We start from the raw sequence: 18,334 nt of genomic DNA, 5'->3' as shown, positions 1-18,334 counted from the left end.
GATCTAGGGAGCTCCTAATTTCCTTGAGTGAATTATTTGGTATTAGAATGAAATGGATCTGAACAAAGTGGAATGAAAACACAAGATTCATATAACGTTCCAACTAATTCGGGATTGAGACATAGTTAATTGATTGATGTACTCTTAAAATAACACAAAAAAGGAATACCTTTTTGCTTCAGCTTACATACATGATGTATCCAAAAAAAAAAAAACCGTTTGAAAAGAAAATCAATCTCAATCTCTAATGAATTCTGGTGGTTCTGGAAATCAAGTTTGTGTTGTAATTTTAGTCTTCAATTCACAAGCTACCAATATCAAATATCTCGATGCATAGTCAAAATAGAATTCGAAAATAATGTTCATGAGCTACAGAAGATTATCAATAGAACATAATTCTTGAAATGATAAAAGCAAAATGTTAGAGCAATGCGCTAAGAAGACGCTACAGAAGAGATTAATAATACAAAGGCTAATACATGTATTATTTTTCCTAATAAGCCTTAGTCTTCAACTCACAAGCTACCAATATCAAAGATCTCAAAGCATAGTCACAATAAATAGCACAAATGATATTCATGAACTTCAGAAGACTGTCAATAGACCAGAATTCTTGAAATGATAAAGCAAAATGTTAGAGCAACGGGTTAAGAAGACCCTACAGAAGATTGTGAGATCCTAAGACACTCACTTTGACACCTTTTAAGACAGATATCATTCCAGTTAGGCACCTGATGCTGATTAACACAAACAGTCCGAGCACACGCATCAGCACAAGCATCAAGCTCGGAAACACCACAAACAGTAACACAAGTATCGGGTGTCGGGTCTTTAGAAAATGCACCAACCTTCTTGAGCATCCTTTTTGAAGTACACACTCTTTCACAAACAAATATATCATCAGAGTTCTTCTCACGGCCTTTCGCCCTCTTTAACCTCTCCTCCTCATCTCTCCTCTTTTTCAACCTGAAAGCTTGACCTGCCACTACAGCTGGCACAGCAGCTCCCACTAAAGACCACCACCATTCCACCATTACTTCTACCTGGAGAATATTTAGTCTTCAACACTTCAACCTATTTTCTTGACTGCCTATGAATAGACGCACACAGACATATAAAGCAAGAATTAGTATAACAAAATGACTTAGCATAAAACAAACAAAGATTAATGTAACAAATCCATCCATATATCCAACAGGATCAAGATCTTTTGGCTCAACCTGGAAATTAGAAGGCGTTAAAGAAAGAACGGCAAGAGTACATTATGGGTTCCTCTTATGCTTTTAGCTAACTGAAGAACATGAAACATTTCATTTATTCCTTATCATTGGTTCATACCTTTAATCAGTGATTGCACATCTATTTGATGAAAAAGAAGGCAAAAGGGAGGGAAAAACGTTTGTTTGCTTCTTTTTGCATCACTGGTGGTGACATGAGTCTCTACATTGGAAGTCGGTAGCACAATGGATGGCCGCTGGAAAGTCTGTCTAGCTGTTATGCCTGACTTGAACAACTTAGATATCATAAAAACTTGCTAAATGATACTGCAACGAGCAATAGCCAATGCTATTGTCAAAGAAGCTATTCTACTACCTATTGTTCCTGTTAGATAGTTATGTGTAAATAGTCCTAGTCCCATATGTAGTAGGAGTAGAATATGTATTATATATAAGGCTCATTGTATCATTGTTAATAAATAGATTTTTCTCCCGTGTGTTCTCACATGGTATCAGAGCTTCAGTCGCCGTGCAATTTTCCGGTAGCTTCGTCTTGTTCCCAGGGTTCATCACTGCTACAGTGGTACTGTACATATACCAGTACCACCATCGGATCCAAAACCCTTGTGCGACTGAATCCCAGAAATTCCAGTCCCATCGGAACAGAAAAGTCAGCCACCGTGCGTCTTTCCGGTTAACGACTCAAGATTGATTTGCATCATCTCCTCATCGATAAATGTTGTGCAAAAATCAACACTACCGTCTTGTTCGGAAACAGTCGATCGCTCCGGGCAAAAGTCCCTCACGCGCCTCCGCGCACCGCTAGTAACTTTTCCGGCGAACTACAGTAACGTTTCCGGCGCGTGTGAGCCATTCCGGCCACTTTTTGACAAAGCTTCTTCAGGACAACTTACTCATCCAGTGATTCCGAGCCTACCCATATAAATTACATCAAATTCTGATATAAAAAAATAAAATAAAAAAATCCGGCGTGAACAGTGCCCTTTATCGGCGTGAACAGTGATTTCCCGGCGTGAATATTAAGTTTCTGTGTTTCTGGTGATGTTTTAGAACCTATTTTGTAGTGTTCGGCTTAGTCTCACTATTTTTAAATTTTTCCGGCGACCTTTCGGTCAACTTCTGTTTAACAGCCACCACCTAGTTTTGTTGCTCAGGGGGAGTCTATGGCCTTGTATGTCGAATGATCAGCTTGCAGATATTTTTACCAAGTCCTAGTTCCATATGTAATAGGAGTAGAATATGTCCTAATCCCATATGTAGGAGGAGCAGAATATGTCCTAGTCCCATATGTAGGAGAAGTATCATTGTTAATAAATAAATATTTATCCCGTGCATTCTCACAGTTCCATCATTTATCATACAGAATCCATTCATACTGGCCAAATGAAATTGAGTAATTCTTGTTAATCACGATTAATTTTCTACTCTCTGATGACAAAGTAAGCTCAGCACAAAACACAACAGTCCTGTCGCACTAGCCCTACTTGCTAGCTATTTATATGCCCTTCAACACTTTGTTCTTATGACGTTAACTACCCTGGCCACAGCCCATACTTATATACAAGTAGGACCTGTTATAAAAAGGGCACCAGAAAAGGCAAGTTGCGACTTATGGAACTAAAATCTTAAAACTTGCAACAAATCAATCCAAAGAATGACCTTTACTTTCTTCATGTCACCATAAATATAAGTTGCGCTTTGCATCCTCCGACATTGATGCTAAACGTCAAATTTAAAAAGAATTTTTTGCTGCAATCTTCCCAGCATTCTTTTTAATCCAATGGCTTTTCCACCTCAGTCAAACAAAAATTTTGGAGCTTTCCTGATGGACCAGACTTACTTCAACCTTTCCTTGCCAAATTTATCTAAGCCAGCATACTATAGACTAAGCTGCACTCACTCTTTGTGATCTTCTTGAGCTTCTTTTAGGAATGTGACTATTCCTTTATCATCAATAGATATGAAGTTATGGTGTCTAAGCACTTGTAGAGTCACATTCCTTTACAGCTTGTTCATTGCTTACTAATGATTCCATGGATTACTGTTAAAAAACTATTCTTTTTTACTTAGTGAAGCATTAGAATAGACAGCAAAAGCATCTTTTTTCATTCATCATTTCCTGACGTTACGGATAAACTATACCAGTTCAACTCACAAAACGAACTGATAAAAAAAGCAAAACCAGAAAGCTCCAAAAAATCAGTACTCCGGATCTTTTCTTTTTATTATTTATTAACCTCTCACTTTTTTATCCCAGCGGGGTAGGGAGGAGGACTAGAAGATTCCTCATCTTCATGACACTTCTAGCTGCCGAAAAAGGGACAAACGTCCAACACAGACCAAAAACAATCAACAAGAGATTGAAACATCTCCATGACCATGTAAATCTTCACTAGCATTAGATAGCCTATAGCATTCTGCATCCGCAGGTGTGGCCTAACTGCAAATGAAACTGGAAATGATGGTAGGAGACCAGGGTTCAAATTCCAGCAAAAGCAAAAAAAGCTAAGTCATTTTCCCGTGGATTGAACGAGGTACACACAAGTTGGCTCGACCACTACCGTTATTTAAATAAAAGAAAACCTGCGGTGTTCCTCTAGAAGTTGTCTAATTAGCAATAGCTTAATCTTTGAACTTCAAAACCACATCTTTAACCTCCCAAAATGCTTGCAATATATATCGAGCCTCAACTACTTCAAGCCCTTACAGCATGCCCAAGACCAAACCCACACTCAATCACATTTGACCATCCAAGAAGAAGCAAATCACACTAACACCACTGCAGACCAAGCCATACCATCCCGTTCTTTGAAGGTGCAGTGAATCATATCAATCCATTTGTTCATTCGTCGATAAGTTATCATCTTGTTCAAGGTAGTAAAATTCGGTGCTCGGAAATGGGCCGGCTGTAGATAGATTAAGAAAGCTGCATGCAGATCTCCACTATGGCCTAATTCAAGATTTTAGCAGCGAGTGCCTTCAGTTCGAACTGTATATACAGACAACGGAATAATTTGGAAAATGTACATTATCGCTAAGTTTGCGCCCACTGCCACAAAGGAGTAATGGATGCACTTGTATTATGTACCAAAAGGGCAGCCTGATGCACAAAGTATCATGCGCTCACGCAGGGTCTGAGGGAGGGCCGCACCCCCAAGGGGTTAGATTTAGACAGCCTACCCTAATGCAAGTACTAGTGGCTGTTTCCACGGCTCGAACCCGTGACCTATAGGTTACACAGAGACAACTTTACTGTTGCTCCAAGGCTCCCCTACAATTGTATACTGTACCACTGACTTAAAATTCAGTATTCACATCCAGTTTCCAGGCGCTACTAATGACTTAGTTGAACAGACTGGTCAAAGCGTGTACTATCCTAATGGGTAAAGAAGAACAGAAGCTAAAGCTTTGAACTTGATGCTGGATAAATAACGGGTTCATCAAACACCTTCCAAGAATTTCAATACATAACATCAGATGCGAAAAAAAAAAAAATGTCAACAGTACAAATACGTGTCATAAAACATCAAGAACATGTCAAATTTAGAGAATTTCACATATTATTCGGAAAAAAAAAACTCCATATTCAAAGGGGGTGGAAAAAGAAACCACGTACTACCAAAATAAACAGATTAATCAGCTAAAAGAATTGATATTAAACCTGATTTTATATCCTTATCAGCTGTAATAAGCGACAATCAATGAGTTTGTAGTAGCTATGATGTTTTACCTTTTGTACTCTGCAAGAAAATAGGAAGACAGCCTCTTAGAAACAGGAAAATCGACAACCCCATGGTATTTAACTCCAAGGTGCTCGGGGCTGCTTAAATGGATAATTATCCCTAGCTTTTACGCTTTTGGGGGGGGGGGGGGGGGGGGTAATACAGAGTGCATTTGGTTTACTGTATGATAAAAACTAATTTATACGTTAAATTCTGTATTATATTGTTTACATATTATATAAAATTAGTTTTTAGGGTACGCGATCTCGTGTTACTGAGTACAATTTTTTTTTTATTTAAAAAATTACATAATTTTTAAATAAAAGATTATGTTTGAGTTATTATAAAATAAAGTTAATGAAAAAAGTATAAGTTTTTCAAAATAATATAATTGTATCCTATTTATCTAATTAATCAATAAAGAAAAAAACACTACCCTACGTATTTTCCTTTAAATATGTGGTATTATGAGTGCGATTTTACTTTAGGACTCCTATATTACATGTATAAGAATTAAGTGTTATTTAATGATTATTTGTCGTTTCAATATTATATGATTAGTATATTATGTGTTTATTCCAATTGAAGTATTTACATTAATGTTTAATTTTATATGTTTATTGCAAAGAAGTGGTAGAATCTAAATGGAATTATAAGTTTTAAATAATAGGACATCCTATCTAATTCAAATAACAAAGGTTCAATAAACAAAATTTAGTTGATTTTTAAGTCCTAAGAATTAGAAAATCATTAAATGACTATTTTATCTGGTGTAGAATAAGATGTTGAGTTAGTGGATATGGTAATTGTTAAGAGTTAATAGTGTTAATAGGTAAATATTTTACCATTATAAAAAAATATATTTGACTAACTGCTACACAACAGAATGTCTAACCAAAACATCAATATTGATTTTACAGCACCCTTTAAACCTCCCTCTTTAGAATATCCACCAACGTCCCCGTCCCCATCCCCATCTTTTGTTCAATCCGCTAAGAAATAGAATTAATTCAATAAAGTCACTGAAAGTAATAAACAAAATCAAGAGTTTATAGTTGAGTTATTGGATACTATCACATGCAATTATTTCCAGCTTGTGGTCGTGAATCGCACGTGACACCTCAGGAATAAGAGCTTGAAGAAATACACGATACTTACAATGTCCTTTTAAGTTGAAGTCAGTACATTTGATATTGCATAATAAAAATTGCCAAATTTATTAGCTAAAATTAAATCAAAGCATCAGAGTGAAAACCCATCCTACACAATCCGCTAATCTACACAAATACAAGTATATACTTAAAGAAATACATTCAAGCAATCCAATATTTCAAAGTAAATAAGTAACCAAACTACCAATATATCAATTTACACCCTGTGAAGAATAAGTTAAGGTTAAAAAGATCAGAGAGGAAAAAAAAAAAGCTCAAACCTTATCCTGAATAATGCCAATAGTCAAAGCTTTATTATACGTTTACAGAAAATAGCCGTGAAGTTCTTTTATAGATGAGCAAAGAGGTTTTGAAAATTTCATTCAAACTGGAACCTATTTTTCTTCATAATGATTAATGAACAGGAGTGAGTCCATGACTTACTCAGATTTTAAAAATTAAGGCTAGTGTTTATTTTTAAGATTCGTTCACAAAAGTAATACAATCTTAGAAGTAGTATTATAAAATTCATATTAAAAAATAATTTTAAAAATAATCTTTTAGTTAATTCTACCGATGTAAGTGTTTTAGTTTATATGTGTGTATACGGTCTTGTCCTGTTTAAATTAGGATACCGTGGGAAATTAATTTAGGTAAGTTTTTTTTTTATACAAATAAAGTTTTACTCTATTTAAATTCCTAAGTATTAAGAGTTCTTACCTAATTACCTAGTTTAATAAGGAAAGATTTACTTTAGTTAATTTAAAATAGATATTAGAAAAATAATTAAATTACAGTTTTATCCAATGTGAAATCTAGTTTCAAAGGGCAAAAAAGACGAACGACATTTCGAGATTCTGTGTTATGAATATTACGTTTTTTAATTTTCATTTCTCGCATAAGTGTATATGCATAACAGTTTATTGTGTACTTATTTATGTGAATAGAAAGTGAAATAGCGCAACATCTAATAACAATATTAAGTATTTAAAATGACAAAAATGTTCTTGACCAATACTTAGAAATATTTTAAAATTATGTGCAATGCTCTAGTGAAAATTAAAAATCACTTTTAAGAAAATATGTGATAGTATGTAGTATAAAGTAAAATTTTGAAATTCACAATTTCTCTAAATTACAACTTGTATTAGTTGCTAAATGATAAAACTAATTATTGGCTTAGTATTACCATTCTTGTATTACAATTCTTGTGCTAGTTAGTATTCGTCGCATAACAATTATGAATTGTAATTCATGTATAACTAGTTTATAAATCAGACGATTCATAAAGAATATTGATTTACATGTCTTAACAAATTTTAAAATTATGAGGTTTAATGTGGTTTTTGAGCAAATAATTTAAGTAGGATAGAGTAAGTTTTCAAAACTTCCAATTCCAAAATGCATGATTGACATCAAAATGTGGATATTGTTTTAAGTTATCGTGGTCGATTTCTTTGTTTATATGTTTTGACGATTCACCCATCTATTTGTTTATACGGAAAATGTCTATATATGCCAGTGAACTATACGAAATAGTACACATTTGCCCGTCGTTAAAAGGTGGGCTCACATCTGCCCTTACCGTGTATAAGGTGGCTCACATATACCCCTTTTTAGACGGACCTCACTAATAAAATGTTTAGCACCATATTTTGACACGTGTCACAATCAGGTGTATTTCATTTATATCTTAATTTAAATAATAAATTAACCCGACCCATCACCCTTATTTTATTAAACCGACCCGACCCAGTACCATACAATAAACCCCAATCCTATTATACTACTCCACGACTTGCTACCCTTCAACTATGTTGACCCAACATCTGAACCCCATTTTCGACCATCGGTGTCTTCAAGACCTTCATGACTTCCACAGTTCAACAGAATATCATCACCAAGCGCAGAATTTTGAGCCAACGTCACTTTAACGATAACAACCAACAACATGAAAATGGAATCTAAGAGAAAACAGAATTTACTGCCTTCTGTCATTGATGCTATACACGCCAATGGTAAAAATCACTGGAAACAAAAAAAGAATTGCAAAGAAAATATCAATATCTTGTTGTTGACCTCCAATAGAAAAGCTGATTTTTTTAAGTCCTGATAAACAATCAATCAGGGGTTTAAACCATTCTGAAGCTAAAAACCAATTGAAATGAGCACACTTTTCAAATAATAAGCTCACTTTGTATTGACCCATCCGCTATGGCGAGAGGAGAATTTGGGTGAAGAAAGCAGAGGTGAGAGAGTGGGTAATATAATAGGATTGGGGTTTATTGTAGGGTACCAGGTCAGATCGGTTTAATAAAATAAAGGTGATGAGTCGAGTTGATATATTATTTAAATTAGGGTATAAATGAAATGCACTAAATTGTGACACGTGTCAGAATCTGATGCTAAATATTTTATTAGTGAGGTCCGTCTAAAAAAGGGCATATGTGAGTCACCTTATACACGGCAAGGGCATATGTGAGCCCAATTTTTAACGACGGACAAATGTATACAATTTCGTATAGTTGATTGGCATATATGAACTTTTTTCGTTGTTTATATAAAAGACCAGGCGTTTTGACAATATTTGGTTGAAGTTGAAAAAATTATAATATTTGAAGTCAAAAGAAAAAGAGTACGGGAATTTTTTACAAATAATACTCTTTACATTCCAAATTAATGTCCTATAATACGAGGTCAGATTAATTTTAGTGCAAATTTTAGCATTGATTTCTTTCTTTCTAAAAATTATAAGTTTTGCTAGTAGGAGTATAAGTTTAAAAATCATATAAAGGTAATAATGTAATGTACATCCCTTTTTTAAAAAAATAAAAATAAATAAGTAATGTCTAAAAGAAAAAAAGTACTTAATAATGTGGGAAAAGTAAGAAAAGAATAACAGCACTATTGGACCGGGCGGCACAAACAAGGGGATGTGTCCTACTAAATACATCGAAATTACATGATGTAAATAATACGGGGGGAAATTTCAAAACTCATCAATTTGTATATTTTTAACATTTTCGGTTTAAGAAAATTGAAACTGAAAAGAGGGGCATTCGGAAACTAAACAATAATAAAGGCAAGTTCTTCTTTTTCTTCCTCACCCAATACATGTATATATAGAATAAAGAATTCGATTACTTGGTATATATTCTGTAAAGGAGAGACTTCACATTTTCTTAGTGGGTGTTTCAACTTTGTTTGAGCTTCTTAGCCGGTATGTTCTTCTTTCATCTTCTTCATTTTCTTCTCTTTTTTTCCTTGTTCTGTTCTTCTTCTTTGTTGTGTGGATAATTTAGTTGAATTTGTCCTAAATGTTTTCAGTATATGCTTGTTTGACTTTGAAACTTTGGGGGTTGACTAGTTGCACATTCACTGCTATGCTTCATTAGGTGTGCTATTGACAGCCAATATTGTATGATAATATGAGCATAGGTGTGAGATTTAGAGATTTCTTAAATTTAGAGAACCCTAAATTTGTCCTAAAAAGTAAATTGCTGTTTAGTGAATGAAACTGGCCCAAATGAAGCAGAACTGATATAGATGATTTACTATTGCATAAACTTTTTTTGGGGGAAACTATCCTCTCTGTGTTTCACCCGATTAATCGAATCAAATCCTCGTGTTTAGAAGTCGAATGGAGGTGTTTGCTAGATATTACCCAGATTTTTAATGAGTTAACTATATTGGCTCCTAAAGTTTTCGTATGTGTTCACTCTCATAATTAAAGTAAGTTCGATTGTAGAGCTGTTAAGTGTCATTTGATAGGACTCAAAGGAGCAATCCGGCCACTCATAAAACCTATAATTCTAACAATGTCAAATTTGCTGAGATAGAAAGTTCTATTTCTAGTCCTTTTCTTTAGGATGTGACCATCATTTATGAAGAAAAGGATTTGTTTTTTAGAGAATCACCAATGTGCTATGCCAAAATTCTGAAACATCACCCTTTGAAGAAGATCCCGTCGATTCAATCTCCTAATCTTTCTGAAGAATCATCCAGGCCAATTAATCCTGCACTCACAAAGCCACTACAGCACGAATAAAGCACGTATAAATCCTGCTGGGTTCAGCAAGACCGAATCGTTACTTCTTTTTTATTTGGGATAATGACCGAATCGTTACTTTAGAATGAGGTAAATACTGACTACTGAGATATTATTTACTGTCCTCGATTAGGATCTACCAATAGCCACTAGAAAGGGTGCAAATGGTCTCCACAACGAAGTGTATAAGTCCGAAGTATCCATTGAGATTTAAAGTGAGACTAGAAGGAAATACATATACACAAACCTATACCTATGTGGTGGATTATCAAAAGTCATTTGCGCCGGAGATGAAGATGGATATAGTAACGGTGTTGCTATCTCTAGTAGCAAACTGTAATTGGTCTTTACTATAGTTCTTAAGTAAGGAACGCCTTTTTTTACCTATTGCAAGGAAATTTATACGGAAGTTCCACCTGTTTTAGCATAAATCTAGGAAAAACAAAGTGTGCATACTGAAAAGGCATTATATGAGCTCAAAAGAAGAACCCAAGGGTGTGGCCTAGTGGTCAATGAAGTGGGTGAGAACCATGAGGTCTCAGGTTCAAATCCCAGCGGAGGCAAATATTAGGTGATTTCTTTCCATCTATCCAAGCCTTGGTGGATAGAGTTACCTGATACCTGTTGCTGGTGGGAGGTGGCAGGTATCCCATGGAATTAGTCGAGGTGCGCGACGGTTATCAAAAAAAAAAAAAAAAAAAGAGCTCAAAAGATCTCCTTGGACATGGTTTGGAAGACTTAGGATTGCAATGTTGAATATGACGTACAAACAAAGCTAGGGTAATCATACATTGTTTTACAAGCATTCGGCCTCAAGAGGAGTCACGTTGTTGGTAATTGGGACTGTTCTAGATGAAAAAGAAGCTATATTTTTAAGTATTTAGAAAAAGAGAATTGTACGAGGTAATTGTGAGTTGTTATGGCTCAAGATTTTCTATGAGCCCTGAATATTAAGTTGGAGAACCGTGAAGCTTTATTGTGACAATAACTATGTGGTCAATATAGCTCGTAACCTAGTTAAACATGTCAGAACTAAACATGTCAAAGTTGACAAACATTTCATAAAAGAGAAACTTGAAAATGAATTGATTTGCAGTCCCTACATTTACAGAGGGCCAAATTGACTAAATTGGTTTTGTTGAAATATCTGCTAAACTGGCCCTCCTTTTTTTTTTTTTTTCCCCCCTTTTCCCTATCAAGAAAAGAGGGCCAATTTAGCAGGTACTTATAAGTGTAATTGCATGAGCTGTTCACAAAAATGACTACTTTCAAGTCAAGTCTTGCCTGATTTATGTACTTGCATGGTCACTTTCATGCTTCTTTGGATAAATTGATTGAAGGCCATTTCATGTTGTTTTCAGCCAAGGTACTTTGCCGAGAAAGCAGATGCAAAGCAGACAAAAGAGATGACAAAAGTAAAGTTAGGCTCAGAAAAGCATAAGGAAGAGGAAAGTCGAAAAAGAAAGCGAGATAAAATCCCGGAGACACCCAAGTCAAACAGCAAAAAATCTGTGAGCGTACATCTTCCATTCTCTTTAATCATATCCTGTTTTCTGAAGCTAAAGATTGATTCATGTAAAATGAAGGTCTCAAGTGGAGAACCATCTTGCTGCTAAAAGAAACCTGAAAAAGACTTGGAAGAACTTAAAGTGTAATGTAGACTCGGAAAAAAAAAAGATGCTAAAATCCCTAACTTCCACAAGCAGACAAGTTCTGCCTCATGAGTTCCTTGTTTGAATCTTGCCTGTCCAAAATATTTTTGCCTTGGATTTGAAGTTGAGAATCTTATTTTTCTTATAGGAGTTTGGACCTTCCATGAGTAAATCGCCAGAAAGTGCAAAAATCAATACCTCAGTTCCACAGAAAACTGAAAAAGGATCTGGCAAAGCCCAAAGTGATGGTCTCAAGGGAAAGAACAGGTCCACGGATGAAGTGAGTATAATTGGTTCTCTTTTCGGAAACTTTTTCATAAAACTTGTATTTCCAGTATAAGCTTATGCACTTGGGTTACCATGCACTTATTGAACGTCCTACTTTGATGTTGCTCTGTGTTAAGATTACATTTTCATACATTCATTTTTTCCAAAAAAAAATCATTTAGAGTATCCTTTTATCTACAAAAAAAGAACTGAAGAGCATCTTCAACAGATTACTAGGTTGGTGGGTAATTATTTGAATAAGAAATCTGATTTATTGAAAAAAAGGAAAAGGAGACATCTTCAACAGACCAAAGGAGAACTTGGAGGCATTAAATAAAGTTTAATGGTTTGGAAACATGAGTACATAGATATTTATATACGTAATCCTTCAGTGATGTGTAACATTTAACTCATTGAGAATGTTGGCAGGACACTAAGGTGACCACTACAGCTGAAAAATCTGCACCAAGCACACGCCGAGTGAAAATTATGCGTGAGCTTGGTTTGATGGCACCTTCTGGGTCTCCATTTCATAAAGGGGAACATGTTTCTCCATTTATTCCCAAGGGACGTGTTTCTGCTCCTTCCAGGTCTTCATCTCATCCTAAGGAACGTCTTCCTCCAATTCAGAGAATAGTTGTTTGTGGTCTATCTGCTGCTAGTTCCGCGGATAATGTTATGAAGTAGCTTTTGTTTCTCAATTGTTTGATCCCTAGTAAGTCAGAGTTAGACATGATATTGAATACTCAAACTCCCAAGGTATTGCTGAAGTTGTCATATGAGAGGGGGATTTAGGACTGTAAGTTAGTGGGTGCAAAGGCGGAGTACTTGGCGCCCACTACTTTTCACCCACATTTTTTTTTGTACGCAAGTTTACACTTAGTATTAAGATGTATCTTTAGAACATTTTTACTACATGTATACCTCGAACAAAAGACAGTGGGTGCAATATACAGGCTGCCTTTGCCAGTGTGTGGCGAAGTTGTAATACCAATTGTAGAAATACACTTCTTTTTGTGTTCCCCTGCATAGTGGATGCAACTAAAGAAACCTGAGAGTAATTGAGGGTTCCTCCGAAGAAGCCATATGATAAATTTCTTAAAACAAATATAAAATTTGGACCAAAATTACTGGGTTCAGCCGAACATGTACATTAACCTCTAGCTTCGCCCCTAATAGCAGTAAAAAATGAACATGGGTTATTAAGTCACAAGTACCAAATATAAGTTATTAAGTTACTTCTGGTACTAAACATGAACATGGGTTTGGGAGATAGATTCAGAAAGCTATAAGGTAAAATTCTTCGATAAAACTGACTCACAACACGTTCCTATCAGTCTCAAAAAGTTGAACGACAGCCTTGTATTTATATTTAGGCTAGAAAATTACACAATCAACTAAGAACCCATACTTTGTATTTGTTCTACCTAGGAAGAAAGAAACCCAAAAAATGACAAGTTCCATTGATAGTTAATTTATGTTAAGTCTCATATAGATACTTATATTATATTATACTGTAGTAACTTATAAGCCATAGTGAGAATATCGGTAGCAATTACATATACATGGCCATTTGTAGGGGTGAAAGTCGGAATAGTATAGTAGTGAAAACGAGTATTGTAGTAGCTAGACGAACTCGAATGAAGGATAGTGATTTAACAATATGATCTCGAGGTAACTCAAAAATAAAGGCACTAGCAAAAGGAAATTTAACTTGGTTGAACAGTGAAAGTGTGTGAATAAAAGAAGTACAATCCATTCGTTTAAATAGGCTAGATAGAGCTTCTTTGTTTACAAATGGAATTTTTTTTGCAGTGATTGCTGTTATGAGCAGGTGTGGAACCCAGTGAAAGCTAGCAAAAAATATTGTCAAATAGTGGAACATGTTTTTGAAACAGAGATGGTTTAGCCTTTTATGGCCATGAAGTCCTAAGTACTTTCTAACTACTAAATGTACTCTCATTGGACTATTTGACATGACAAGAGCCACTTCTTAGGACATCAAAGCTTCTGTTCAAAATGGTCTGCTTCTTTATGGGCTCTTCACTTTTTCTGGTTTGATCCATGTCTCTTCACTTCTTCTCTTTCCTTTTTCCATTTTTTTTTATAATAAAAATTATCTTTTTCCTTTTGTTTGATTTTCAAAGTTGTGTTATTTGAATAGAAGGAGAGCTTCGGAGGCTGAAGTAACGTAAAGTTGTCTTCGTATGACCTATAAATTGTGGGTTTCGAGTTGTGGAAGCAGTCACAAATACTTGCATTAGGGTAAGATGTCTACATCACACCCCTTAGGGTACGATCCTTACCCGGGCCATGCGTGAATGCGAGATGCTTATCGCGTTGTCGATTTTTAATTATTTGAGAAAGGAGACATCAATTGACCTGTTGAATACTTTTTTGCCTTCTGATTGCCCCCCTAGTGAGGGTATTGGTATCTTCCTGTTTAGAAATAGGATCATATTTGGTTTCGACTATGTGGAGGGAACTGATAGAGGTGCTTAATTTACTTTGTTTGAAAATTGACATAAACTTAAGTTCTCTCTCTCTCTTTTGTTCCTATTAATTAATAAAATAATAAGGAATATAAAGGTTATTTGACCGTTTATACAAGGCCTGAACGTGAATTCAGCCTTAACTTCTTCACTAATGGTCAATCTTACACCCAAAGAATGCAAGGGACGTTAAACAACTTTTAGATATATCTAAAAATACTGATCGTCCAATCAATAAATCACTTATCCAAAAAAAAAAAATCTCCAATCAATTAGTCCTTCGAAAGATATTTTTTCCCTTAGTTCTTGCATTTTTCAACCATAAGGTTCAAGAGTGTTGTCCTCGATATCAATTTAAGACTATTTTAGATATAAGAACGGTATGAAACATGAAACTATGTGAATTAAAGTTATGAAGTTGTATTTCTTCTGCTTCAAAAGGATTGAAGAATTCTCATTATGGGGACAAACCTTGTAAAAATGTATTCTCAATTTTGGTATTGATTTCTTAATCTTTCTAAAATAAAATTTAGATAATTAGACTTCTTTAAAATTTTAACCTTTTAACACAATGTATTAAAAAAATTATACTCAAAGGAAAAACTGTTTGACTCCTTACCAGTGAGATCATAAATTTTCAAAAATATCTTCAAAAAAAAAGGAGAGAAATTTGCACCAATGAGAAGAAAAAAAAGTAGGGTTAGAGCCTAGAGGACAGTAATAGCAAAAGGAAATAACAAGGAAAAGTCTTCTGTGCTAAGCTATGGTAGAGGAGGCAAAGTGGGAAATGTCGAATGAGTAGTTAACATCAAGAAATTGAGAAAACTTGAGCTGGGGACCCAAAACTCCAGAAAATCCCAGAAAAACCTGTGTCCGAGTAAAATGCCAAAACTGGGAGGTCCGAATATTTGTGCAGTGTTAGACTCTGTCTCAGATTTTATGGTGCAATTTTTACTCTACGTATATATGCTTGGTAGTATATAAAATATAAGTTATATGTACTGATCGTATAAAAAATATTTACTCAATTAATACAATTATATTATATTATGTCATATCGTAACTTTAAATACAATATTTGTTTTGATTGTTATTTAAATTTTATTATATTGTGTTGTTAAATTTGTCGTTACATAACAACGAAAAGTGTCACTTTATGTAACGACCGATTTAATGTGGTGATGTCGTTACCTTATTTTTTTTCTCTCATCTTGTTTTTCCTTATTATTAAATAATCATGTTTTATCCGTTATCCTACCTTTTTATTTTATAATTTTACCTAGTATCCTGCTTTTTTTTGTAATGTTGTAAGTTTGTTCTCCGTATTGCTGGTGTATGATATTATGGAATATCGACAAATAATGCAATCTATTCAAATATTGTATTTATCAAAAGAATACAGTACAATATAACACAATACAATATGATACATTATAAAACAAACATACAACAATCATCGAAACAAGTTCTAAGTTACTTATAAGATAATGAGTTTAACTTCTATGCAAACTGATATTGTAATTGACATCAAAAAAATTAGATGAGCAATCTGGAAATTAAGGGGAAAATCTATTTACACTGCACTAGTATTAAATTTGTGTATACGATCAGTATGCAATTTAAATCGAATAAAATAAAAATAAAATAGAAGGGAAGCAATGAGAGTCTGATCCGCTGGACTTACTGCAATCAAACATAACATTTGCCTGTTTGCAGTCTGCATAATAAAATAACACCTCTACACCCCAATAAATTTCTTTTTTTTTTTTCTCTTTTTTTTAGCCCTATATTTTTAAGAATAGGAGTATTTGATTTTACTTTCGATTTGCAGTGCTAAAAGTACTCTTCAGAATCAATCTGATTAGCATATTAGCAGTAGTCCCCTCTCTGAATATTTTCATCCTTGATCTCTCCTTTTCACATTTTAATTACAGATTTGTGACCCCGCCTCCTTCTCTAAATTATATTATTCATTATCTTATTGTTTAGAAATAAGCACTAAATTAAATGCTGAAAAGTACATACTCTCTAGTTTTGAGAACATTTTAAACTCGTAATATTAGAAGAATATTTTGCATTAAATTCGTGATTAAAGGAGACTTAAGAATTGAATGTGTAGAACATACCAATTAAAGACGATAGAATGGACAAACTTTAGGACAGAACATAAAGCATATTTCAGATAAATCCCTGTTTAATTGAATTCTCAACTTTGCTACAATACTATGTTATAAGGGTTCTTGTTGTTCAAAGATTCCTATAGTATAGCTATGCTAGTGTAACATGAGTGATGTTGGGCATATTTCGATATGTGTTGATGTTACTTTACCCATGTTTTAACCGCTTTTTGATGCTATTTGATCTTTAAAATGCCCAACATGGTTTAATTATTGGTTTTATGACTAATTGAGTTGTGTGTGATGAATTAGGGTGTTTGGAGTACAAAAATATAAAGAAAAGGTGCTCTAGGTAGAGGAAGAGGGGTTGGATTTCGTGCACCCTTAGCAGTAAAGTCGGCCCATAGCATCCGCCATAGCATCCGCACCTAGGCAAAGCTGAGAAGGAGGAACAAAGGGTGGATGCGACGCATCCACCCTAGCATGCGAAGCTGAGAAGTGGAGGACGAGGTGGATGCGACGCATCCACCCCAGCATCAATCCATGTAGCCAAGTCGGATTAGGAATAGGAGAACTTTGGCTCACGACTTTTGTACGCAATATATAAGCAAAAACGCCTCTTTTAGGGCATCTAACATATTGGGAAGAGGAAAAAAGCCACGACAAAGCTGTGGAGGCCGGAATTCATCAAGTTTCATCTTTCTCCTACCAAACTTAGTAATCTTTATGTTTCTTTATATGATTTGTTGTTTAGCTACCATGTCTATATGGAGCTAAACTTCACGTTCTAGGGTTGTGGTTCTTTCATGACTATTGTTATTCGGATATTGATTTTGACTTCTTGATTTATCATATTAGTTTATTTATTCAATCTGGCGCTTATTTATTTGATTGCTTGATCACCAATTAAATATTATCTACGAATCTAGAATTGAACTCGAAAGTGGGAATTCTATATTGCATACAGGATTGAGTAGGGCAAGTTCTTGAACTCGGGCATCGGGAAACAGATTCGTGGTTAGGATAGACATATACCTAATTGCCTTGCTTGGTTGATTTACAGGAATTATAAATGCGTTCTTGTTGATTCTAACTCCATAGACATATAGGCGTTAGGTTAGCTTGAATAGGCGAGTAAGAACTCGACAGATTTTTATGAGCAATATTAACCCTGTCAACCAATAAGCTAGATAAATTAGTCGGCAAATTCAATTTAAGAATACAATAGGATTGTTAGATAGCCGATAACCCTAGATCGTTTTCATTACATTAATATCATAAAAATCTGCTCTTTCTCTGTTCAAAGTTCATTATTTATCTTTTTTATTTAATTAGTTTAGAATCAAATATTTTTAGGTTTAATTCTTGTTTAGATAATTATGATAGTCTAATTTAGTTAATAGTTAATCATAAGTTCTCGTGGGTTCGACATCCGACTTTTAGTCTCTTTATTACTTGACGACCGCGTATACTTGCGTGAGTGTGTTTGGTCGCAACAAGTTTTTGGCGCCGTTGCCGGGGACTTAGAAATTAGCTATTTTTCTAGATTAGACATTTTTTTTATCTATTCATTTTTTTTAGTTTAGTTAGTATTTTTTATTTATTTTAACATGGCATCTTGGAATGAAAATTATTCGAATGATGGTT

At 34.5% G+C, this 18,334-nt stretch overlaps 2 protein-coding genes across 3 annotated transcripts; one reads left to right on the top strand and one right to left on the bottom strand.

The window, feature by feature from the left end:
- Window positions 1-379: 379 nt before the first annotated feature.
- On the bottom strand, window positions 380-5,099 carry LOC104088452 (uncharacterized protein At5g64816-like). 2 transcript variants are annotated; one of them, XM_009593125.4, is made up of 2 exons: window positions 4,969-5,099; window positions 380-1,090 (listed from the first exon to the last, which is right to left on the bottom strand). In XM_009593125.4, exon 2 carries the CDS (start codon window positions 1,032-1,034, stop codon window positions 648-650), a length of 387 nt encoding a protein of 128 aa, XP_009591420.1. In that variant the 5' UTR covers window positions 1,035-1,090; window positions 4,969-5,099; the 3' UTR covers window positions 380-647. The 2 variants fall into 2 exon arrangements, with proteins under 2 accessions (XP_009591420.1, XP_009591421.1); XM_009593126.4 differs by having other exon boundaries at window positions 4,900-5,082.
- A 4,051-nt stretch (window positions 5,100-9,150) lies between these two features.
- LOC104088453 (uncharacterized) lies at window positions 9,151-13,101 on the top strand. Its single transcript, XM_009593128.4, has 4 exons — window positions 9,151-9,331; window positions 11,521-11,670; window positions 11,960-12,091; window positions 12,508-13,101. The coding sequence occupies exons 2-4, from the start codon at window positions 11,566-11,568 to the stop codon at window positions 12,763-12,765; spliced, it is 495 nt and encodes a 164-aa protein (XP_009591423.1). The 5' UTR covers window positions 9,151-9,331; window positions 11,521-11,565; the 3' UTR covers window positions 12,766-13,101.
- Window positions 13,102-18,334: the final 5,233 nt, after the last annotated feature.

Source organism: Nicotiana tomentosiformis, chromosome 4 (assembly GCF_000390325.3).
Source record: "Nicotiana tomentosiformis chromosome 4, ASM39032v3, whole genome shotgun sequence".
Lineage (NCBI taxonomy): Eukaryota > Viridiplantae > Streptophyta > Magnoliopsida > Solanales > Solanaceae > Nicotiana > Nicotiana tomentosiformis.
This window is presented reverse-complemented; position numbering and strand designations above follow the sequence as displayed.